Here is a 25892-nt window from a genome sequence, read left to right as displayed (position 1 = left end):
ATTTTGTCATGAGTCTCATGATAATTGTTTTCTTTAAAGCCCCAGCTCTAACGATTTCAGCCTTCATTAGAAAAAGTAAGCTTCCAGCTCTTGGCTCTGGAGAAATGTGATCCCAATGCACCCTAAAGACTCAAAAAGCAGAAGGAAAATAAAGAACTCAGAATCTATCATTGTTTATGTGATCTCCTGATTTTAAAGCCAATCTCATGATTTTTGGTGAGCCTGACTCATGGCTTTTGGACATTTGGGGTTGACAATGCTGCTGCTAGGCCCCAAAGAGCAGACAAATAGAACTAACATGAATATTCACATTACCATTGAACAACTTTTTATGTTTTAATTTTTATTTCTTATTTTAAAAAGTATAGGGAGGGGAGAACCATCTCTCCTGGATCCATTAGCCTTCCTCCTTTAAAGGAGGACTAGAACCATCCCCTTCTACTAGGACAGAGGGTAGATGGGTTCCAGAGGATGGAGCTTGGCTTAACAGCCAGTCTGTAGGCTCTGCCTTCTATTTCAGGAATCCCTTCCATCCTGCAGGCATTGGGCATGGAGGTGCTGTTGGGTTACGGATAGAATGTAGGAACCTGTGAAGGAGCAATCATCTCCCATCAGGCATGTCCCCAGGTAGCAGTTAAGGGAACATCCTGTAGATGCAGGACAGCTGCAAATATCCAATAAGCAGTGGCAGACCAACTGGCAGCATCTCTGAACAGGGTGTGGTGGGGTAGCTGGTGCCGTGGCTACCTCTATAAAATGCCACAGAGGCCCTATGATGAAGACATCAAGGCAAATAAAGACTGCCTAAAAACAAGTCTTGCTGGGGCAAGTGGAGTTCGGTAGGCAGCTCACCTAGGAGCAGGGAAACTCCAGTTTCAAACCAAGCATGTCAGGCTTGAACAGCCAACCTGGAAAGCTTGTCCAATAGGTATGGTCACACCAACCCTCAGTAAAGAAGTGGCACGGAAGAAGAAGAGGATAAAAAAGAGGAAAATGTTCCAAACAGCTGCAGAGTTGCTGGCCATCCAAAAGCCAGCATCTCCTCAGAGTTACAACAACAAAATATCTGAGATACACAGTTACTCCCTATTCTAAGCATAGGGAGATATGGTGGTATCAAATGTTCTTTAAGGTGGCAACAGTTCTACATATAGATCCACCTATTTTATTTCTCCTAACAGGTGAAGAGTTGAAAGTGAGGTTTTGTTTTGGTAAATAGGAGACCGTAGCTTCATTTAGATAATATTGCCTAATTAATATTGGTAAATTTAACTTACAATCTAATAGTTTTTCATGCTGTTGTAAATTACAGACCTCTGGACGTGAAGGCTGTGGCACACAGAAGTTCTGTTTCAGCAGTCCCACTGGGTGTAGTCTGGATGATCCAAACTGTTATTTCATGTCTTCTGAGTCATTAGGTGGTGATGCTTTTAAATTTAAAATGAGCGGCTTTTCTGATGGATATATAGCCATTGGGTTTTCTGATGATACACAAATGGTAAGATACTATCACTGAATACGCTATTGGAACAAGAACAAAGTTCTGTTTTGCAAACTGCGGAAACTTGACAATGAACTGTTCAGTGATTACAGTAGAGAGACAGGGGAGACCTGTTGAGTAGGACAGTTCCATTATTTTTAGCAAACCTAGTAAGAGTGTTGATTATTCACAGATTCCAAGGACAGAATGGACCTATCTGATCATCTCTTCTGACCTCCTGTATAACACAGGCCATAGAACTTCCTTAAATTAATTCCTAGAGCATATCGTTTAGAAAAAACGATCTTGATTTAAAAGAATGATCACATCTTGATTTAAAAGAATGATGAAGGATCCACCATGACACTTGGTAAATTGTTCCAGTGGTTAGTTAACCTAAAATTTACACTTTATTTCCAGTCTCAATTTGTCTAGCTTCAACTTCCAGCCATTGGATTGTGTCAGACTGATAGACCTATAATTACTGCGGTTATACTATTTACCCTTTTTAAATATTGGCACAACACCAGATTTCTTCCAGTCTTCTGGAACTTCCCAGTGATCCAAGACTTACTGAAAATCAACATTAATGGTCCAGCAAGGTTCTCATCCAACTTTTTTAAAACTCTTGGGTGTGAGTTATCTGGGCATGCTGATTTTAAAATGTTTAACTTTAGTAGCTGCTGTTTAGCATCCTCCAATGGAATGGAAAGAGTTATTGTTATCATCATCATGTAATATAACTGCATGATCTATTCTTTCCCCAAATACAGAACAGAAATGTTTATTGAACACTTCTGCCTTTTCTGCATTATTAATGATAACTCTACCATTTCCATCTAGCAATGGGCAAATATCATTGTTAGGGTTCTTTCGTAAGTGAATTAGGAACAAAAACACCTTATTATCCTTCATTCTACTGGCTACCTATTTCTGTGTCCCTTTTTCCCTTTTCAGTGTTGTATAATTCCTTGCTTCTGATTTATATTCATTACTATCTAATTCCCCTTTCTTCCATTTGTTATAGATCTTATAGCTGACTTCACTTCACCTCTAAACAAGACAATTTCCAATTATCATTTACCTTTTTCTGTTAACATTCTTCCTCCTAGCTGATTTGGCCCATAATTGCTTTCAACTTTGTGAAATTGGCCTTTTTAAAGTACCAAGTATATATATTATTGGTCTGTACTTTATTCTTTTTGCATATTATTAATGTAATCAACTTATGATCACTTGTACCGATGCTACCATTAATTTTTAATTCTGTGATCAGTTCCTCTTTGTGTCATTGTAAGGTCTAGTATAGAATTCCCCCATGTTGGATGCATCACTTTTTTTTGAGTTAGGAAATTATCTATAATATTTCAAAATTCTAAGAAATCATGAAGCACCATAGCACATTACCTGAATAGCAAACACTGTTATAACATTACAGTTCTGTGCACCGCAGAGACAAATTCCAGTTAATTGGCATTGTTTATGAGATTTCATTTTTCTTGATATTTTTTCAGCTCCATAGTTATATTTCTGTCACCCGATTCAGCACTTACACTCTGAAGTCAATTTGAATGGGGTATCAGCCTGAGTCAATACAGAATTTGACCTTTATACGTAACTGGTATCTGACTATTAGGGAACTTGATTGCCACTGTGCTTGTTGTGTGCTGATATGGCACGACATCCTTTAAGTAATACATCCCAATAATCTTTTTTTTCTTTTTTTGTTAAAGTATAGTGTTATGGACATCTGCAACTCAAATCGCTGCAGGACAAGATTTTCAAAAATAGGAATCTAAAGTTATGCTCCTAAATAAGACTCCAATTTAGCAAAGCACATAAGTTAACATGCTCAAGTGTTTTGCTAAATCATGTTCTGAGTAGACAAATTTTCAGAAATTCTGAGCTGTCTCCCATTGAATTCATTGTGTGCTTGGTCATTTATATAAGTACCAACATATGGATTTAGGAACCTAACTTTATGCTCTCATGGTTTAAAATCTGGCCTTTACATTGCATTTTTAACACAGACATGTGAAAAGTGGTGGAAAAAAATCTAAAAACATCTTTTAGGCATTTTTTCCCCCAAATGAAAAGCTGATGATGTAGATCCTCCAGGTACACTGACTGACTTTAGTTACAGTGATCTTTTAAAGCACAGGTGCCTTAGATTGGGATGAAAAGTTATTTGTAAAAGAAGATCATTGTTGCAGTGGCTTCTTTAGAGCCAGAGTGGAAAAAAGGCTGGTGTGATGAGAGTGGCACATGTAATACACATGCTCTAGCTATTGCTCCTTTGCAAGAAACTGAATGGAAGATTATATTTAAGGTGCAAAGTGACTGGACATTATGCCAGTTGTCTCTAATGTAGAGATACCCTCAAATATCAGTAGGGTTTTGATTTTATTATTATTATGGTGCTCAGTTCTGTAGTCTTGGTGCACCTGAAACTCCCATCAAAGTTTGTGTGAGATTTCCCTGTGTAAGATCTGCATGCAGCTTTACTCAGTCACCACTGACCTGGGCAAAACTCTGCTTTTCCAGGGGAATGACGACATTTATATCTGTGGTAAGAATGCAACAGGACAAATAGAAGTTCAACGTGCCTTTTCAACTGGACGAACTATTCCCAACATTTTGTCTCTGGTAATTTAATTCCAGATTATGTTGTATGTATGTGTAGAATAACGCTGTTTCATATTTTTTACTGTTGCATGCGTTTTATTCCAGAGTTGTTGCTGAGCTACAGTATCAGTACTGAATTCCAGACAGGATGATAAGGTCACCAAACTGTGAACTATAGTATTGAAAGCTAGCAATATAATTTTGCTCTGAACAGAGTTTATCCCTTAAAATTGATTTGGACCATCTACATATTTTCATTCACATTAGCTTTTCTCCTGGCTCTGCTCTGATTTGGTATTAGCAAAGACTAATAGCTAGACAGAGACCAAGATAGACAGGAGAGGCGAAAAAAGTGGATCAGCCACTGATTTATGCAGTAAAACTTAAGTAATATACTGCTGAACATTTAACCAATCAAAAATGTAAGCCTCGTAAACAGAACCATGTTGTTTATGCCTCCTGCAGCAGTATGGGAAAAAATACAGTTTAAAAAAAATTAAGACAAGAATATAAATGTTGGTTTTATTTTTTAAGTACTTATACCAGAAAAAAAATTATTAGCAAAGGAATAATCAATAGATCTTCTGGAATATGCTACATCAGAGATTTCCTGCTTTTGTATATCAGTTATGAATATCTACTATTACCTATACCCTAGTTGACCCCACTGATTTCATTCTAGTTACTCCTAATTTACATTGATATGAGTGTCCCGGGGAATGAGACCCTAAGCCAGTGGTGGGCAGCCCGCAGGCTGCATGTGGCCCATCAGGGTAATCCACTAGCAGGCCATGAGACGGTTTGTTTACATTGACTGTCCGCAGGCATAGCCGCCCACAGCTCCCATTGGCCACAGTTCGCCAGTCCCAACCAATGGGAGCTGCGGGAAGCAGTGGCCAGGACGTCCCTGCGGCCTGCGTCACTTCCCACAGCTCCCATTGGCCGGGACTGGGGAACCACGGCCACTGGGAGCTGCAGGCGGCCATGCCTGCGGACGGTCAATGTAAACAAAGTGTCTTGCTGCCCACAGTGGATTACCCTGATGGGCCACGTGCGGACCACAGGTTGCCCACCATTGCCCTAAGCTCTGATGTCATAGGTAACACACTGGGGAAGAGCAATATACATATTTTATTTGTGTCAAGTTAAAGAAATGACAGATTTTAACTAAATGATCATATAGTTTTCGGTCTAACCCTGCACACATTTATGCATGTGAATACCTGCTCACGTGAGGAATCCCATATTCACATGGGTATTTCCAATGAAGAGAATGGGATTTCTCCCTTTGACTAAAATTTCTCAGGTGCATGTTTTCAGAATCAGGCCCTTATTGAGCACTAGTAAAGAAAAACTAAAAACCCGGCATTGCTGAATCACTGTTTACTTAAAGTTGTAACGTGGTGCAAATCCATAAATGACTCTTTACTAATAGCCCATAATTTTGTAATGCTATTTCTGCTGAACAATTTACAAATTCTATCATTTGTTTATTGCTGTATGATGAATGTTCTATGTAATGATAATTACAGATATTCTGGTTTTAGGGTGATGTTCAGAGCATAATGACTTCCTTTAACAATGGAATCATCAACTGCTCTTTCATTACAAGAAATCCCATATCGACTCAGTCAAAAGCTGCCAGCAATCTGTACTTCATATTTCTGGCCCAGGGACCATCATCAGCTGGTGAGTGTTACTGTATCATGCAAGGTCCAAATGGAAGAGTAACAATTGCGGAGGTGTGCACATATATACATACATACATACATACGCATACACATATATATTTTGTGGAGGAGAGGAGGCACAGAGAATGAGAGGTTTGAAATGTGAGCAGGATAACAGATCTTTTATGGTCTGAGAAGATAACATGCTGACGTGATGGCAGTAGCTTGATACCTGTGAAGCTTACGCTATGGGAAAGAAATATATTCTCAGTGTATTTGTGTTTTTTTATTATTGCTTGTAAAAGAGCAGCACAAAGAGGCTCCCTCTGAGATCATTGCCCCATGACAATAGGCATTGTATAGACAGTCTCTGCATCAAAGAGCTTATGGTCTAAATCAGGGGTCAGCAACCTTTCAGAAATGGTGTGCCGAGTCTTCATTTATTCACTCTAATTTAAGGTTTCGCCTGCCAGTAATACATTTTAACGTTTTTAGAAGGTCTCTTTCTATAAGTCTATAATATATAACTAAACTATTGTTGTATGTAAAGTAAATAAGGTTTTTAAAATGTTTAAGAAGCTTCATTTAAAATTAAATTAAAATGCAGAGCCCCCCGGACCGGTGGCCAGGACCCGGGCAGTGTGAGTGCCACTGAAAATCAGCTCACATGCCACCTTTGGTACGCGTGCCATAGGTTGCCTACCCATGGTCTAAATAAACAAGACAAAGGGTGGGAGAGGAAGTAGAATTTGGTGGCTTACCCAAGGTCACACAGGTTTCAGAGTGGTAGCCTTTTTAGTCTGTATCAGCGAAAAGAACGAGGAGTACTTGTGGCACCTTAGAGACTAACAAATTTATTTGAGCATAAGCTTTTGTGGGCTAAAACCCATTGCATGCATCCGATGAAGTGGGTTTTAGCCCACGAAAGCTTATGCTCAAATAAATTTTTTAGTCTCTAAGGTTCCACAAATACTCCTCATTCTTTTTCCAAGGTCACACAGGAAATCAGTGGCACAGCTAGAATCGAACCCAGGACTCTTGAGTCCCATTCCAGGGGCGTACATACTGAGTCATGCTACTGGGTTAAAATATGTACAAACATATAAAGAAATATTGGCCCAACCCTTTCCTACACTCCAGCGACTTTGTGCCACTCAGGCAATGCAAAGCAATTGGAAGGCTGGCTTAGCTGGCTCCACTCAGCAATCCTCTTGGGTACAGGAAAATCCATGGGTGGGTTAGAGCTCCCATAGTGAATCTATGCTCCCTTCCTCTTTAACCCTTGGCATGTAGGGGTCATGGCTGGGGAAAGGAGCCCTGCACTTCTATTATCCCAGCTATTAGAACGTCCCTTTTAGACCATGCACAGGTAGGTGTAGCTTAAAAAGGGCTCAGAAGCTGCCATGTTGAGGGGACAATGGCACTAGGACAGGACAGAAATAGGGGGTGTAAAGGAGGCTTTAAGGCACTGATTTTGTGCCCACCTTCCTGAGCTGTGCTAAATACTGGCATGGTTCAGGATTTGGCTCATTCTGTTGCCATCATGACTAACGCAGCCTATTAAAATATTTGTGCTGAGGATTGGGGAAAGGTTTGTTGCAGTCTGTATAAGCTTTGCCACTGTGCACTTATCTATTTGCTGCATTGATGTGCACTTCAGGGGATGTGATTTCTAAAGCATACTAACGTGTTGCACACTCACTTGTCTGTGTAGACCCTGCTGGTGTGCACTAAAAGTTTCCTCATGCACTTTAACATAGTGCTGTTTGAAACACTACTACATCGAAGTGCCCTAGGGAACATTCAGTGCACAATAGCAGGGACTACATGGACAAATTAATGCCCAACACATTAGTGTGCTTCAGTAATCACACCCCTGTAGTGCACATTACCTCACCACATAGACACACCCTAAGATTCCAATTCTGCAGGTGAATCAGCCAACATGGATCTTTTTGCCTTCCTGTAGTTCTATTAAATCTCTCATTTTTGTATTAAAATAAAAAGTCATTTTGTAGTTAAATGCCAAGAAACAGTGACAAATTAGAACAAATGACATTGCATTTGCGGAAGAAACTGTGACTCCAAAAGATCACTACAGACATTTATTTGGCCACCCTAAATCAACTTTAAATCCAGTCCAAAGTACTTTAGTTTGAATATGAATTTAGGGTCTGATCCTGCAGTGTGGCCAGTGCCCTAGTCTACAATGGTATTTTCAGGGGTTCATCACCTCTGAAAATTAAGCTATTTGTTTAATTCCATAAATATGGATTTAGAAGCCTAACTTTAAGCATCCAAGTTTGTAAATGTTGGTCTAAGCGTTCTATATGCAAAGAACAAATGATAAAATGGTTAACAATTCTGATAGCATGGGCTACATGTTCTGCAAATGCCAGAGATGATGATAAGTGTATGAATAATATTTATTATTTGGAAGTAGCAAATCTGAGGTGAACCCGTAGACATGAAACTGATTTCTGGCTCTCCTAGCATTCTGTGGACAAACATTCAAAAAAAAATCTAAACCTGAAACAAAAAGCCTCATCCTGAGGGATTTGTTGGAGGAGACATGCCAAAATAAAAATATTAAGCTGCTGTTGTGACACACATTCTTGGTTCCTAGGAAGTGCCAGCATGTATTCAGGCAAATTCAATACTTACTGCTTACTCTTGGCCAGTGAATAACCTTTTTATTTCTTCATTTGTTTTAAAGAGCCCAATAGCTTGAATAATGGTTGCTTAATGTTTGCAGGACAGATACGGAAGCATCTTAGGACACCTTTTATCACTCCTCAGAAAGTGAACATTTCAAGCTATGAAGCAGTAGGTGGCACCAGTTCTACACCTTCTATTATTAAGGCTCACGGTAAGAATATTTTAAAGAAAGTAACTGGATGAATCAACTATCCATCCCTTCCTTGTAAGGGGGAAAGTGTATGTTTTTATAGATATGCTCACACTCACATCCTTTCCTATGAAATAAGGCTCCTATTTCTAGTCTTGCAGATTCAAATCATATTGGACTTTAAAGTCTTTTTTTTATGTATAGAAAATCGGTCACTGGTGCTGGACTGAATTTTACCCATTTTAGAGGGATGGAGTGGGGAGAATTCCACATTTGAGAAAAGGAGGACATCAAACAGCTGCCATTTTTTAAAGTTGCTCAGTGGATTGGACTACTTGAATAAGTTCTAGAGTAGATGGATTACTGAGTTGGGCGGAAGAGGGTAGGAGAGGAAGCCATGCATTTATTTATTATATTGTTCTGCAACTGAGCATATGATTCTCTAATTTATCACATGGGTATTTATCTCCACATGTCTGGGAGGGGGTGGATATACACTGCACACACACACGTAGTGAACCAGATCCTCAGCAGGTGTAAATTAGCATGGCTTTATTGAAGGTCTGTTTCTATATTATGTGAAGTAATTATCTTCTGCAGCTGACACAATAAAAAAGGCTAAATAATAACAAAATAAATTTGAGCAGGAACTAATACAGAAAACTTAGATGAAAATGCATATTATACAGTTGATAATCCTCTGTATCAGTTATGAGTTATTTTACAGTGATCTAGAAAATTTGAAAATTGATTTTTCCACCACACAACAGATTACCTTTAATTTTCCAAATCTCATTCATAATCTGATCTTTCTTGTGTGATCTTTCAAAAATAGCATGATAGTTTTACTTCCAGGAGAAGTATTTTGTAATATAGAGCACAGTAGTTTTTAAAGGGTGTATATAATACACTTCCAGTATGTTTCAAGGAAGATCAAGTGCAATCATTAAGGCTAAAAAAGATTAATCTTCAACTAAAAGATACAGAATAGAAATAGATTTTGGAATATCTAAAATCCATATATTTGAACATTTGCTTTCTCTGGTTTATGCTCCACAGAGAGCTTTGATCTTGACAACTGGGATTTCTCTGTACAGAATATCTTCAATCTTCAGAATATCTTCAATTACAAAATATGACAATAACAGATTTACAACAAAGGATACCTAACTGTTTCCTAGGAATGGCACAGTTCTAGACATTAACTGTACAGCTGGATTAAAACTCAGGAAAATTTATATGGTTCTTGCATGATAATTTACCTGGTCATATTAATCACCTAGAGTTTTGTTATTAAATCTTTCTTCATTTTTACAGAGTAACAAAGACACACATTTTGTGACATTGTCAGGTAAAAATCACTGCTGTGTGTGTCTAGTGTAGGAAAGAAGATGGCTATAAAGAGAGAGGCTTAGAAAAGAAGAGAGTACCAGGGAGAGGAGAGGGATCTCCCTACAGAGACTCAGGGTATGTCTACACTACCCACTGGATTGGCGGGCAGCGATCGATCCAGCAGGGGTCGATTTATCGCAGCTAGTCTGGACGCGATAAATCGATCCCCAAGCGCTCTCCCGTCAACTCCTGTACTCCACCGCCGCGAGAGGCACAGGCAGAGTCGACGGGGGAGCGGCAGCAGTCAACTCACTGCGATGAAGACACCATGGTAAGTCGATCTAAGTACGTCGACTTCAGCTACGTTATTCACGTAGCTGAAGTTGCGTAACTTAGGTCGATCCTCCCATTGTGTAGACCAGGGCTCAGGGAGAGAGAGAGACAGAAGAAATGTATAATGACCCAGTAGGTGACTCATTTATCAACTACACTTGTTACTCCTGGGGGCGTCTGTGCCAAAAAATTAAAAATTCTTCAAATTTTATTTGTCAAAATAATGTTACATAATATTTATCTTGGTAATTTATTTCAAAATACCTGTCAACAAGTATGTCTGTAACAATACAGGCACACAAGACTCTTCATAAGAAATGGAAAGGGAGGTAGATATTTTTTGCTGTTTTTAAAATTAAATAGGCAGCTAGTTTTGTTTTTAAAATTATTATGAAGAACAAGTTTAAGCTTTGTTGTAATGTGCGTTGTTTGCCTGGACTGCTCAAGACCTGAATGCTTATGTAGGAGGAACACTTTGAGTTGGCTTCTTAAATACCTTCATGCTGTTTCAAATCTGATACTCCTTGATAAAACATAGAAGCCTTGTCTTATAACAGGCTTATTCAAAGTGATACAAGCTACAAACTTAAGATCTTGGAAGAGTGTTGCCATTTTCATAATGTAATAAAAATACTGTAATGATAAATCATTAATAATAAATAGTGTGTCATAAGCATGTCATAAAAACAAATTTTATATTTCCAAGATCATTGCTTTTATAATTTATACTCAGGTAAAGGAGAAAATCCCAGGAAATATTCATTTTTAGGAGGGGGTTCACGAGACTTGATATTTTCGTGAAAGGGATTCACAGGTTGTTAAAGTTTGGGAACCACTGCTCTAGCTCCCTCTCCTTCCCCCCAGCAGTGTCTTCTATGTGTGAACTGGGCTCTGCTGGATCCAGTGGCCCCTAGTGGCAGCCAGCAGCACTGCAGCCCATTTCTGTGGGGGAAAGGAAATTCTGCATGCACGTTAATTTCTGCAAAATTCTGCACAGTGGCGCAGAATTCCCCCAGGAGTGAAGACTTGTATATAAAATACAATTGCATAGCAAAGTCTGTAACTAAAAGAAAGTGCATCAATCCTGCAACTTTTTGAGTTCTTGCCATTATTTGTATGAGTTTTTCAAGGGCTGCAATTTCTGATAAGTTTTATACCAGTCCCTGACTTCTAGAGACGAACTGTGTTTCCACCTTAGCAAAATAAGCCATTTGGCTACAAATGCAGCCTGAAGGAACTAGAGTTTTTGACAATTTGTAAAGCCTCATTTTTATCTGCCTCTGACCTAGGGCTTGTCTACGCAAACATTTCATTTACTCCAAGCTGGGGTGAGACACTGGCTGCACTAGCCTGCTGCAGTGTAACTGTTTGTATGCATGCTGCTGATGTGAACTAACAGTCTGCCTATGCGCTTTGATTTAGTCCTGTTTCAAAGAATACTAGATCAAAGTGCTCTAACGAATTTTTAACATCCATCCCCAGGGTACACAAAGTTACACTGTAGCAGGTTAGTGAGGGCTAGAGTCAAACCACAGCTTTCTGCAGTCTAATTGTTTGTGTAGGCAATCCCTAGTATGAGAGTTTCAGTGTTAAAGGAATATTATTAACATTTAACATAAAGTTTGTTCTGTTACACACCTCTCTCTAACAGCCTTAATAATACTGTTATGTTATTGCTTGAAGAAACAGAAATGTGGGACTTCCCTCTTAGCAATTAAAAACAAGTGTTTATTATTTAGTTTGAAAGAAAGAGAGGGAGAGAGAGAGAATGTTAGCATATTAGCTTAATTACACTAAAAGAAAGAATCCTTTAGGGATCAATCTTGGAAAGACCTGATTAGCCTGGCCTCTATCCAACAAAGTACTTTAAACACTTGGTCAGTCTCACTGAAGTCAATGGAATTATCTACATGCTTCTAGTTAAGCACATTCTTGAGTGTTTTGCTGGATTGTGGCCAGAGTGCTCAGCACCTTGTAGGATCAGGCTTGAAGTGCAGCATTATAGTGCTAACACTTGCCTTTGTTTTCTGCTTGCTTAGTACTGCATGAAGGTGTGATTTTGATTGTTTTTAATTAGGAGTGGATTGGAATTACTGTTCAGAATTTGAACATATCCTCTATTCATTGTCTTGGTTTTTCATAAGGGGCCCTGATGCTGATTGCCTGGATGACTACAGGAAGTATAGGAATGATATTTGCTAGGTATTTGAAGAATGCCATCAGAAAAAGTCTCCTTGGCAAAGATATTTGGTTTCAGGTATGTAAATAAATGGAACAAAAACTATCAATGACTATAACAGCATCACTGGCAAAATGAAATGATACAGTGGGCAAACAAGTGAAAAGAAAAACTCTGATAAGATTGTTTTCTCTATTTCTTCTATGATTTTGCAGTGAAAATGGAGAAACCTTTTCTAAACAATAACTGATCAAAGGGAAGTATGTGTACACACACACTCACAAAATGCATAGGTCATCCCATTTATTAGAAAAAACATCTGGAACTTTTATATCCAGTAACTGGTTATGAAAAATTACTATATTAACAAAAATCAGGGTTGGTAGCACTCAAAACAAAGTAGAAGATTCACTACCCTACAAAGAGACTAAATGTGTAGCAAATATTATTCATTATGAACAGTTTGACCAGCTCTAATGTTTGAAGAGACTATTTAAACAATGTTGAATACTACAGAACATCACAATCATATGCATGACATTATTTTGGTTAACAACAAGAAGGAGAAAATGAGATCAACACGCTTTAGGAAATAAAAGGCCAACACAGGAAAGTTCTTGCATGATGTAAAGAATGCCAGTTTACACCTCTTGCTCTCCTCTTTTTTGTAGGGTTTATTCCAGGGTAAGGAAAAGGCATGTCAATAGTGTGAGGGGGTAGAGCTGGATGACAGTGCACTCTAGCAGCTCTGTGGCTGCTCTAATTTTTTTTGCTGGGGAACCTTTTTTGCACCCATATGCTCTCAGGGTCAGAGAAGGTATAACAGGGTAGCTTAGAACCACCTTTGACTCCCTTTCCTGCAGTTGTGTCAAACTTGGATCTAAGAAGTTGTAAAATAATCATTGTTAACAAAAACTTTGTTTGAATTTCCACACTATTGATAAATTTAAAAGGGTCATCTTAGACACCACATGACTCGTAATGCCTCATCACAAACATGGAAGTTAAGAACAAGCTCTGAATTTATTGTCTTAATTTGGTGGTTTGACCACAGCTATTAGCTGAATTGTTATAAGTTCTTTTGTATTTCATGTGTCTAAGTTATGGCTATTCACAACTGTTCAATGGAGGGTATTGCTATCAAAAGATTGTCATGCAGTTCTATGGGAAGTCTCATTGAAAGTATCCTCCGCGGTGCAATAGACCTCTGTGTAGTAAAATTAGTACACAAGGACTGTGCTGCCTGGAGTGTTCAGAGTGATGCACTTACTTGACATGATTCGCAAGAAGCTGTTATCCTGGAGGATCTCTTAATACCAGGGGTGTTGGTCAGACGCTTGACCACTGAATGTATTTATTTGATGTTCATGGTAGATTCAGATTCTTGAGAATGGAAGCTTTCATTAAAAAAATAAGTTCATAACCTGGGATTTTTCAAAGGAGTCTATGGAACTCCCAGCCCAAGTCCATGTGGTTGAGAAGATAGTCTTCCCAATGCAGAACAATGTAGTGCTGTTCTAGTCAGCCAGAAATGGCAGCTAAGACAGGCATGAACTGCCCTATTTATTTAACTTATGTTGTTTCTGAAGCTTAACAATGGCACTTAAGCCCATATTTTTCAAATGTAGCCATGCCATCTCATGCCTAATTTGCACATGTAGTTACCATGATTGTCGTAGAAATTTAGCGATTGCACACCCAAGTGGTCAGTTGTCATCAGTGGGAGATCTGCCATGAATCAAGGCCAATATATCACCCTAAATTTGTAGGCTCTTGCTGTGGAGCACAGTGAAACATAATTCAGCCTTCTTTGTATAATGAATTTGACACTCCCATTCTATGTGATATTACTGTGTATTGGAGCCAGATTTTTCCCTTTTTTGGAAAATGGTGCGGACAGAAATATGCTTATTTTCATGCAATTGACATAGCAGTCAAAAAGTGTTTCTCTGGTTAGAAAACCATACACATCTTGAAACATAAAGGTGCCCAGTGCATCGCTTGGGGTATATATGTATGACATGGTGTAACAGGGAGATGAAGATGATAATTTGAACATTGTATAGAAGCATCATTAGCTATGTTTTTTGCTGAGTAGGCTGAATTGCCTCAGAACCTGATATGCTAACCAAGGATGTTGTTGTTACATAGTGCTATCAGCAGATGGAGACAGAGAATATATAAAATTTACAAAGAGTACCATAGCAGCTGAACTGTACCCCATTCCTCCCTGTCCCCCTGCAGCTGGGGATCTCACCGGGTGGACTAGGCTGTTTGGTTTCTCACACTACAGTTTTCAGTTTCACAGAGCTCACTTAAAGCAAAATGTTCTAATTAGGGCCTAGATGGTACAACCCTTACTCACCCGGGAAAGCTCCAACCCAGATGGTCCCAGTGACTTCAGCATGAGGGTGTACAATCCGTGGGGCCCTTGGTACCTAAAGTTAGACATCTTGGGGCAGTTCTTCAGCTGGTGAAAATTATCAGAGCTCCAGTGAAATCAAACGAGCTGCGACAATTTACACCAGCTATGGATCTACCGGGTAATTACTGACCCAATTTTCAGAGCTTCAGAATTGATCTTCCACAACTCCCATTGATGGGAAAATGTTGACCTTAGTTTTGAATGTAACATACTCCACGGCATAGCATTTTATTTTCTCCTTTCCCCTTTGCTCGTAATGGAAAGTGAGCTGACCATTTTTGGTATCTTTACTTCCTCCTCAGAGGCAAAATTCTCTCCTGTTGCTTTATGTAGATTTCTGAAATTATTAATTAACTAAATGTAAGCCCTTGGTTTGATAAGAAGTATTTTAGTTACAGCTATTTTGGGATAGGCGGGTGAATGCAAGAATTCCATTTCTGTTACTTAATCATGTGAACTGCTGTATGGTAGAGTTTTCTAGAAATTCAAATGTTGGTAATAAAGAGTTAATTCATTGACCTGTAGATAGACATTTTGCAAACTGTTTATAAAATAGCTACTTGTCAAACACTAACCAATACCCTGTCTTCTAGTGGTGCCCTTAAAAAATGAAAGAGATTCTATGTTCAGATAAAACACACATATATGTGAAGCTGAATGAATCAATGGATAATCAAAGGCAAAAATAGAATAATATTTTTCATCACTTTAAGTGAACCTTTACCAACTTTGTCTCTAACCATACATATTAAGATCTTACAAATTTCCAATATCTAACAAACTGTGCACTTTTTCAGTTGTATACTAACATAATAATTCTTCAACTTGTACTATTGCAACAAGACAACAAACACATTAATATATACTGTGGATGAGTTTAATAACCTGTAATTTGTTTTTACTTAGATTCATTTGTCTCTGATGGTGATAACCGTCGCAGAAACAATAACTGCTTTCGTACTGGCCTTTGTAGCAGTAATGGGATGGACTAGTGTAAGTTTTACCCAGTTTCTCCCCACCAACTTTCTTGGTTCACACATTATAGAAAACGTTTCCTTCTCGTTTTGGTGCCTTCAAATGTAAATACAGAACTGAGTGTTTCACTAAAGACCTTCCAGTGTATAACCCACTGCTGTTAGATTGTTATGCCCTTTTGCTAGTTTAAGAAAATTGTTCATATGCAATATAATCTCTCATGTCATTCATATTCTAGACACAATACATCCTGCATTTTGGCAGGAGGTTAGACAGATGACCCTCGTAGTACCTTCTAACCCTATGATTCTGTGATCCCCTTTATTTATTTCTTGCCATTATGATGTACTGAGTAGCTGATGAAGTAATTTCTCTACCTGTTCTGTCTTCAATATTTCACCTCTTATCTCTCCTTGTTTGTTTCACATCTCAGCTATATACATGCCATCTTTCCCTATCCTGGAAAGCTGCTTACCTTATTCTTGTCAGAGATCAGCCTGAATCAGAGGCCTAGAGCCAAACCCTCTGAATCCCTGAAACTCTCGGAAAGTTTGTGTCCAAATGTCACATCTGTGATGGGGCTATCTACGTAATTACTCTGAATCAGAACTTCTCACAACCTTGGGAAGCTTCAGATCTGGAATCCAGGTTGTGTAATTCATGTTGCAATTACAGGTCCTGATCCTGCAAAGGGATTACGTCACTCCTTACTGCTGAGCAGAGTGCCACTGATGGCAATGGGACTGCTGTGGGAGTAAGGGTGTGCACATGCCGATCCCTTTACGGGATCAGGGCCATATAGCTACTTACCTAACTTCCTGTCTGTAATGTTTTTTTATCTCGCCACGTAACATACCGTAACACATGACCCTATTTTTACTTATTCCTGTCAAAACACAGTTTTTCTTTAACAAAAAATGCTGCTCCGCATAATCAGTATTACCTAAAGTTTGAAGGGAAAGGCTTAGGATAAGACGTTCTGATTGTTATTCTGATTATTATTGTTCTTACTTACATTATCAATCTGCTTTGTTTCCCCATCTTTGTGGGGGAGAGTGGAACTTATTTCAATACTTTACATAATGTGGAGCTAAAACTATAGATTTCTGCAAGGAAAAATAAATTTAAAGATTCATTACTATACGCTGGCCCTTTGATGGATTTATAGTAAAATTTAAGGGTCAGATTCTACTTCCAATTGGACCAGAATAAATCTGGAGTGACTTCTTTGACTTCAGTGGAGTCATTCCAGGTCTATTCTGGTATAACTGAGAGCATGATTCAGCCCTAAGCTGTCAAGAAACATCTTTAAAAGCAGCGATGAAGAAACCAAATCCCAGATATCAATGCTATGTGCTGTTCTCTTCCACAGGATGCAGAAGCCCATGCTGTCATCGGATGCATTGTCATGATTCTTTCTTTCTTTCAACCAGTGATAGCTTTTTTTCGGCCTTCTCCTCAAAGTAAAAGGTATGTACATCTAAGTGGTCCAACAGAATGGACTTTTAAACCTGGGTCATTATAAAAAAGACTTACAAGGTTGTTATTCTGTAGGTCTATCACGTTGGAGCACATATTGTATGTAGGATTTTTGAAGCCAAATCATGAGGGGATGATTTGCTGGAAGTTAGTTGGAGCAAAGAAGTGTGCCACAGCATGAGGAGACAGTCCTTTGAATCCACCTGCTCACTTCTAGGATTTACGCAGGGCTTCTTTGCAACAAAATAGAAATAAGTGTAGTCACTATGGCGTGTAGTCCCTATGGCTTCCACTCACTTTTAAAGGTGACCTACATAAGGGTTTTGTATGGTTGGGGTTTGGTGGGTGTTTTCTGCTACTTTTTGCTATTAGAAATTCAGATCCAGTGTATGCTGGAAGACTGAATGGAGAACGAGTGAAATGCTGCTATCACAAGAGTCAATGAGGGAAGGGGAAGGGATTTTCACTGAGACTGTTTAAAACGCTTATTGTTTGGTTTTGTGAAGACCTATAGAACTCAACGACTAATTCACTATTCTGGAGAAAAAGAGACTGTGTTAAAGATGCAACAACCAACCCTTTTCATATACAGCTGGAGGTCCTCCAGCAAACAAGGGGGGCAAGCTAGACTTAGTACATGGTAAACAAACAAAATAACCCTAAAAGCCAAGCAGCAGAATCAAACACTAAGTCTTACCAGCCTTCTTTTTATATTAAAAAGAAGGGGAAGGAAATCAGTCCAATTAAAAAAAATCCTCCTCTGCTCCACCCATGGTCTGTGTGGTGGCAGTAAGATACTTCCCCCTATTTGAGGATGATCTTCTTCTCCGCCACACTGCCTGGTGAGTGCGGCTTGTCCCATTCTGTGTACCTTTCTGCTCCTCCATGCCAGCTTGCTGATCAATATCAGAAGGCCCTCCCTGCCCCCCACCCCCTTCCAGTGTGGCCAGAGTCTCAATATGAGCAGGGGATTAAAGTGGGTCTGACTCTCCCTTACCCTTCTACATGACCAGGTAAGAGCTATGGCAACATAACCCCTAAACTCAGATTGCTACTACAGTGGCCTCTCCCTAGAACAAGTGGTGCACATGATCTGCCCATAGCCACCTTCTGACAAATCCAACCCATGCAGAATTAACAAGTTATTGCATGACTGATGATTGCTTCTAGATGTTAGGAAAGCAGCTTACCCAAGATTTTGAAGTCACTGTTTTAAGCAATGCTAATGGGTGGTAGCTGAAGTAGTCATCGGTGTACCTACCTTTGGATATGAGGTCATATTAGTTTTCATTTAGACCAAAGAGCTCTGTGAGCCTTCTCAGTTTTAGGATCTGCAACAACTTATTTCTTATCCATAAAAGATTTTGACAAGTGTGTTGATTGACTCGTTCACTTCAAACCACAAGTTGGAATGATAGCTCAGATTCATCAGGTCTTGTATTTTCACTTACAAAAAATTGACATCTCACTTCATTGCATTAGGTCTCTTTCAGTCCACACTTGCTAATACATGTTTCTACTACAGATGAGTCAGAACCAAAACTCCATATTCAGATACCCTTGAAATTTGGGGAGTGTTAATTTTTTTTCATCCACTTGAGAGAACAGTGAGTCTTGGGAAGTTTAAGGGTCACAACAAATAAGTTGTGATGGATTTATCAGACCCTGGTCATTCTCGACCAGTACCTAGCAGTAAGAACTCTAATTTGGAATCAGATTGTAAAAGGCAAGTGTGCAATCTTTGGGAGGTAAAGAGAGAGACCGTGAGTGTATCCTGGAGGATGAGGAGGGCAGCAGGAGGAAACTGCAAAAAGTGGAAGGTGAGAGGATCTTGAAAAGGTTACTTCTTGTATACAGCATAACAAGCATTCAGTAACAGATTGCAAAAACAATTTTTTTTTTTAAATGAGAAGTGCCTTTTGCAGTTCTCTACAGGGAAATCCCTCCTATGTGAGCCATCTGCCATTTCTTTCCTGGGGTTCAGTTGAAAAATGATCTAAAGATATCTAACACCCTTAAGAACCTACAGTATTTCCCTGAGGGATTTGTTATCTCTTCAGTTTTTCAAAACTCTTGTCTGGCATATTATTCATTGTCTGTGTTTTTCATTGTGAAGTAAAATTTTACTACATCACACTGCTGTCACAGAAATGATGTGTTAAATATTGTTCTTTTATATTGTACCAGCAGGAGATTTATTTTTAACTGGTTTCATGCTCTAAATGCTTTCATCATAAAGGTCCTGGCTGGTGAGTTGTTGTTTTAATATTTAAATAATGTGCTTATAACTACTACAGAGTCCCCTTTGGCATGCCCATATATTCAGACTAGAACTATTAAACTGAGTTTACAATTCCATTTTTAATATTATTCATCTTATTGATCAGTTTTTCAGAGGAGGCAGATCTGGGAGTTGGGATAAGGACTGGCTGAAAAAATTTAATCAAAACTGTGTTTGACAAAAAATTGTTTTTTGATTAAATTACTTTTTTGTGAAAAGTATCTGCTTCCTACTGAAAATTTTTCATTTAAAAACTTTGAAAGTTTTCAGTTGTCAGTTTTGGCTAAAATATGAAATAATTCAATTGAGAAATGCTACCGCAGTTCTCATCAGAGTTGTAGTTCAGTTACTTGATGTCCCCATTTTCCTCTTTCAGCCAAGCTCCCAAACTTGACTATATCTCCCATGGTACACAACAGACATGGGACTCCACTGATACATCAAGACGAGAGATTTTGGTGCATCATGGGAGATGCAGTCTGACCAAAGAATCCTGTCTGGAGAGGAGAATGGGGACATGAAGAACTTAAACTACAACTTCAATGAGGTGTGCCTTTCCAAATTAAACTATTGTAGTTTTCAGCCAGTTTTCAGTTTTTCACCAGTGGGTCAAAACTATTAGTGGAAAATTTCAACGAAAACAATTTTTGTCATTTACATTGACATTTTCCACGGGGGGGAATGTCCATTTGTCGGGATTCCTGCGTTGTATTCCCAGCTCTCCCACCAATTTGCTATGTTACCTTGAGCAAGTGTCTTAATTTCTCTGTTCTCAGTTGCCCCATTGCAAATTGCTTAAAATATTACAAAGAGCCTGATTCAGAGTCCACTGAGGTCAGTTAAAAGACAATGGGTGCTGTATCAAGCCCTTACTTCACAAGTATTTAAACTTAATTAGCATTGAAAGGTCTTCCGATGTAAAGTGCAATAATAGTGAAAAATATGATGATGACGATGATGATAATTATGACTTATAATTAATGTGGGTTCTTGTGTTATCTAAAGTTAATTCTTAACATTTTCTATTTTATTTGCCTTAATTATATTTTGAACATACAGGTAACAACGGACTGATTCAACTTGAGTCATGAATTTTTAAGCACAAAAAACACAACAAAAGTAAAGAAACTGTAACACCTTAAATGTTTTTAGAACATTAACTGAATTCATGTTTTACCAAATATTGCATTGACATGAAACTGGAGCACATGGATACTTTTAAATATGGAAGTGGTTACTTTTCTAACAATAACCAGTACACGTCATCCTCACAAGGCCATTACTGGGAGTCAGGAGTGGTAGGGAGTGCCATGAACTGGAAATAGAAGAGTCATTATTATCTGTGTGTGGCAGGGGGGCCTTTGTGGCAGGAAGCACCCATCCTTCTCCCCATGCCCTGGCTCCACATGCTGCACCCAGAGCACTTAGGGGGCTTGAACATAACTTCAAGTGCTTTAGGCATCCAATCACATTGACTAGGGTGGTGAGTGCAGGCTTGCTGAGACAGCATTTATTTTTGGTCAGTTTCCATTTTTGTTCCTCTCCTCATCGCTCTGGTTCTGATTCCCAAGCCACTCGGCATTTGTTTTCTGCTGACATCAGCAATGCTGATGGCACCATATCCAAACTGTCAAGCCAAAAGTGCCAAGTTGGCCTGGCAGATGCAGTCTGAGAGGAGTCCTCTCCACTGCTGATGTCCCCCGGTGGGGATTCCAGGTACTGCTGCTCCCTCTGCTGGTGCTGCTACTCTTGCCCTATTAAGGAAGAAGGGTGGCGAGGAAGAGAACAGAATCCCCAACCCCTTTGCTGTCCGGCCCTGATTCAGGAAAGTGCTTAAGCACAAACATAAGTTTAAGCACATGTTAAGTTCAATCAAGCATTTAAAGTTAAGTACAAATCCTGAATAGGGATGGTCATTAGCAAACGCTTAAGTGCTTTCCTGAATAAAGAAGAGACTCCCATCAGCTCTTCTCTCTTTCTTCCAAGTGCAGTGCCCTGCCACTGAGACCCCACTTGTGGCATTCACTTACCAAGCCCTCACCAATCTCCATAGGATCAAAGCACTGAGGTCAGGAGCTAAGTATCTGCTTTCACGGCATATCATCTTGACTGACACACAGGGAATTAAATGGGGGGTGGGGGCAGGAGTTTCTACAGCTTGAGCTGTACCTGATTCATATCCTCTGTAGATTGGGCACAGAGGATCTGTAAAACACACCTACTAGTCGGTTACATCACCATTATTAATGCTGCTTTCCGAGCTTCTGAATAGTATTTGCAGATCAAACAATCACACTTTAAAAAATGAAACTGTCTATTGAAATTGTGAATGAAATCCAGAATGATCAATGGTTTTATATCAAGTGTGTGTTGCTTTGTGTTGTTGTTCTTTAGTTGCTGTCATATTTCTCGGACTGCAGATGCTTGACCCCTCTCCCAGCCGATGGATGGTCAAAACAATGGGAGGATTTGTAGGTTGGGAGGCATTAGTGTACATAATGCTTGATGCAAATGCTTGGTTGAAAAAGAAAGGTAAAGGTCAGCCACAGTTCATATGAAGAAATGTTTTTTTTTTTAGCAAAGGCAAGAAGTAAAATGAAGACTCATAATTTTCTTGGTTATATTTTTCAGCGAAATATGAAGATCCACATAGGAAGGTAATGTTGATATAACACATTTTAAAACATTAATAAGGTATAAAATGTTTTATTTTTCATACCTCTGAAAATATGTTTTGCATCACTATGGGATGTGATTTTTTCAAATCTCTTGAGTTAACTGGAGTAAAGCTGAGTCAATACTCAAATAGGAAACCACCACACAAAACCCAGGGTGATGCAGGAAGATGCATTCATAGATTTGTTGTTTTTTTTTAAGGCCTGAATTACGATTATCTAGTTTAGCCTCCTACGTCAGGCCCTTAGTGCATATTTTCAAAAGACCTTCAATCTTGATTTAAAGACTTCAAGTGATGTAGAATCCTTCACATCACTTGGTAAGTTGTTCCATTGGTTAAGTACAATCACTGTTACAAATTTACACCTTATTTTCAGTCTTAATGTGTCTAGCTTTACATTTCAACCACTGGATCTTGTTATATTTTGTCTGCTAGACTAAAGAGCGTTCTACTATTGGAAATCTTTTCCATGTAGGTACTTCTAGACTGTGGTCAGTTCACCTCTTAACTTTTCTCTTTGGGTTGAGTTTTCAATTGGTGGCAGTGAAGTGGCACTGAATAAGTGACAGTGATGAGAGATGGGGACACTGTTACTGGAGGTGCTCTCTTTCAGATGAAAAGCAAACTGATGTGATCCCAAAACATCCCCTGAAACTTTTTGCAAGTGTAGAGTTCCTAACCCCAGTACCCTGGTCAAATTCTAATTTGGATAATTACAGTCTCATTACCTGTATTTAAAACCCTCAAGCATTTTCAATTAGACACACGGCTTCTGCTCTTTTCTCTTTTCCCAGTCTTCTTCAGAGTGACTCCTTCTCTAAATTCCTTCTAGTGTTGCCAAGTGTGTATTGCACTTATATCAATTCTATTTAATTATCAACAGATAGAAAACTGATACAGCTGCTTAGTATGTACTTGGGCTGTTACTAAAACTGATGTACAAATAGAATTTAATTTTATATTTTCTTTTAATTGCTCTTTTTTAATGTCTTTATCCTTTCTAGATAAAAAATGAAATGGTTCTATTTTTAATATATGCATGTGGAAACCTGGCATTTTTAATAGCACTGCTTGTTGGAATTGGAAAATCCTAAAATGGACGGAATTTATCTTGGAGGAATGAAGATTATTCCTATCTTGAGATGCTTCTAGAGTAAATACAAAGAAACAATGAACACTGAATAGATGTTTTAGCAAGTTTTTAATTTTGTTTTATAAATATTTTAGGTTTTCTAATTGACACATTATCATTTTCTACACAATAATTGAGAATAATTTTTATAAGTGAGATTCCATCAGCTACTTATTGGAGATGTTCTACACGGTATAGTATGATGCAGATAATTATTTCTGACATATGAAAGGTAAAAAGGCAACATATAAATGCTAGGTGTTCAGTTGTTTCATATTACACTCCTTTCTAACCTTTGTCGATGGTTTCCATCTTTAACAAAAGAGGATTTGTTTGTGTAGAGAAAAGAAAGTTGAGGACCTGATTTTCATATGACTAATTTAGACAGAGAACTGCACAGGCAAATCTCTGTGCTCACCGGGAGTCCTGTTGACTTCAGGATTTCAGTGAGGCTCAGTGCAGGCTCAGGGGTCCATCTGCAAGGTTCTCAGTGCAAGGTCAGGGCCACAGAGTATGTCTACACAGGAGCTGGAAGGTGTAATTCCAGCTCAAGAAGATATACCCATGCTGTCTCTGATAGAGCTAGCACTCAAAAAAACAGAAGCGTCATCATGGCAGCACAAGCAGCAGGACAAGCTAGCCACACCGAATACATACGTATGGTCTTTGACAGGATCGTACTCAGGGCAGCTAGCCCATGCCGCTCTCGTGCCACAGTGGCCATACTTCTTTTTTTAGCATGTTAGCTTAATCAGAGCTAGCTTAGCTATGTCTCCTTGACCTGGAATTTATACCTTCCAGCTCCTGTGCAGACATATTCCCAGACTACTGTAGGCTTCTGTTCCCATTGATGTCAACCAAAAAACTCCCTCTGACCTACATGGTGCAGGATCCGATCTACAGTCAGTGCCTGGCCATGTTCATGCTTGTTCAGATCGAATGGGTATTTCTAATATAATTCCCTGTTTTCAAATGCTATAACTTTCTTTTTTAGTCTGAAAATAGGAACACAATGAAACTTTAAAATTCAGCTATGTTTTGAAAATCTTAAAGGTCCCAGAACCCATGGTGTACTCTATATAAGCTTCTTTTTTATTAATTATATTTGATTGTAGTTTTTATAATGCAATGTACATATGACAAATAATAAAGCAGGTCTCAAAACAGGCTAACTAGTCCATAACCTTCAGTTGTGTACAGCCATATTATGTAGTCATATACTGGATAGGATGTATGTAGGGCCCAAATTCTGCTCACCTGACTCCTATGAATGGTCCCACTGAACTTCAGTGGGATTTGGCCCATGGTGGATACTTTTGAATTTTTGTTGAAATATATTTATAACACTTAAGATATTTAAAAACAGTTATCAAAAGAATGACACAATGTACCCTAGACTTAGAAGAACCCATTGATTATGGTGCAATAGACCTTTGGATGAAAAATGGCTTTATGGGATTTATAGGACTGCAGCTTTTAGTCAATAATATATTATCCCTTTTGTCACTGCTGAGATAATAAAGCCATATCGCTGCATACAACTGTTTTATGCAGTGTTGTTGTAGCCATGTTGGTCCCAGGATATTAGAGACACAAGGTGGGTGAGATATTATCCTTTATTGGACCAACTTCTGTTGATGAAAGAGACAAGCTTTTGAGTTTACACAGAGCTCTGGGTAAGTACCTGAAGAAGAGCTCTGTGTAAGATCGAAAGCTTGTCTCTCACCAACAGAAGTTGGTCCAATAAAATAAATTACCTCCCTCATCTTGTGTCTCTACTATGGCATTACTTTTTTAGCCAAACAGTAGGTTTGTGGTGTTATCCAAATATCTAAAGAACAAGTTTATAATGTGTAGTTCTTTAAAAACAAAAACACCCTACTTCTCATTTCCATGCCAAGGAAACATGAATTTTTAAATGATCCCAAATGATGTTGCTTTATGCCTACAATAAGGGGAAAGGAATAGAATTATGAAGGTGACAGGCATCTTACTTCTTGGATTTTAGGACTCTTTCCACTAACCCAAAGCTGAATTGAACATAGCTGATCCCAAACCTGAGTTCTCAGGAATGCTAAATTATGGGACGTGCACATTGTCACCCACTTCTTTCTTACCTGAAACACAGAATTATATTCGGTTTTTTTCTTTTGAGAACTCTGTTACTGTTTTGGAAGAAGTACAGATCATGATTTTTCTACATATCCAGTAATCTGGCCTACGGTTACACGGTATAGATGTATTGGTCATGCCCCTCATCTCAGACTTATGGCTACCATTATAGTTGCTGTTACTGGTTTTTTCCCATCCAGTTGTGGTACTTTATTTGAATGAATGGTTGCAATAACCCATGCTGAGTCACACCTACTCATGGTCCAGACTGTGTATGTCACCATTGTTTGATCCTTTGAAAATAAAGGGAAATATAATAAAAGTGTCGACACATCCTTAGATGT

At 38.7% G+C, this 25892-nt stretch overlaps 1 protein-coding gene across 2 annotated transcripts in view; it reads left to right on the top strand.

The window, feature by feature from the left end:
- The window catches only part of LOC102948136 (putative ferric-chelate reductase 1), a 38741-nt gene extending 14137 nt beyond the window's left edge, over nucleotides 1–24604 (top strand). The window contains exons 6-16 of one of the 2 annotated variants that reach the window (XM_007062605.4): nucleotides 1313–1498; nucleotides 4025–4126; nucleotides 5653–5794; nucleotides 8531–8644; nucleotides 12433–12545; nucleotides 15799–15885; nucleotides 17240–17337; nucleotides 19537–19595; nucleotides 22022–22159; nucleotides 22259–22284; nucleotides 23309–24604. In XM_007062605.4, coding sequence (XP_007062667.3) covers nucleotides 1313–1498; nucleotides 4025–4126; nucleotides 5653–5794; nucleotides 8531–8644; nucleotides 12433–12545; nucleotides 15799–15885; nucleotides 17240–17337; nucleotides 19537–19595; nucleotides 22022–22159; nucleotides 22259–22284; nucleotides 23309–23398 — 1155 coding nt within the window. In that variant the 3' untranslated portion in view covers nucleotides 23399–24604. Of the gene's footprint in view, nucleotides 1–1312; nucleotides 1499–4024; nucleotides 4127–5652; nucleotides 5795–8530; nucleotides 8645–12432; nucleotides 12546–15798; nucleotides 15886–17239; nucleotides 17338–19533; nucleotides 19596–22021; nucleotides 22166–22258; nucleotides 22285–23308 lie in introns of both variants that reach the window. The other variant, XM_037907568.2, reaches the window with a different exon arrangement.
- The last annotated feature ends 1288 nt before the right edge of the window (nucleotides 24605–25892 follow it).

Source organism: Chelonia mydas, chromosome 8 (assembly GCF_015237465.2).
Source record: "Chelonia mydas isolate rCheMyd1 chromosome 8, rCheMyd1.pri.v2, whole genome shotgun sequence".
Classification (NCBI taxonomy): domain Eukaryota; kingdom Metazoa; phylum Chordata; order Testudines; family Cheloniidae; genus Chelonia; species Chelonia mydas.
Note: the sequence above shows the minus strand (reverse complement) of the source record. Positions and strands in the feature narration are given on the sequence as shown.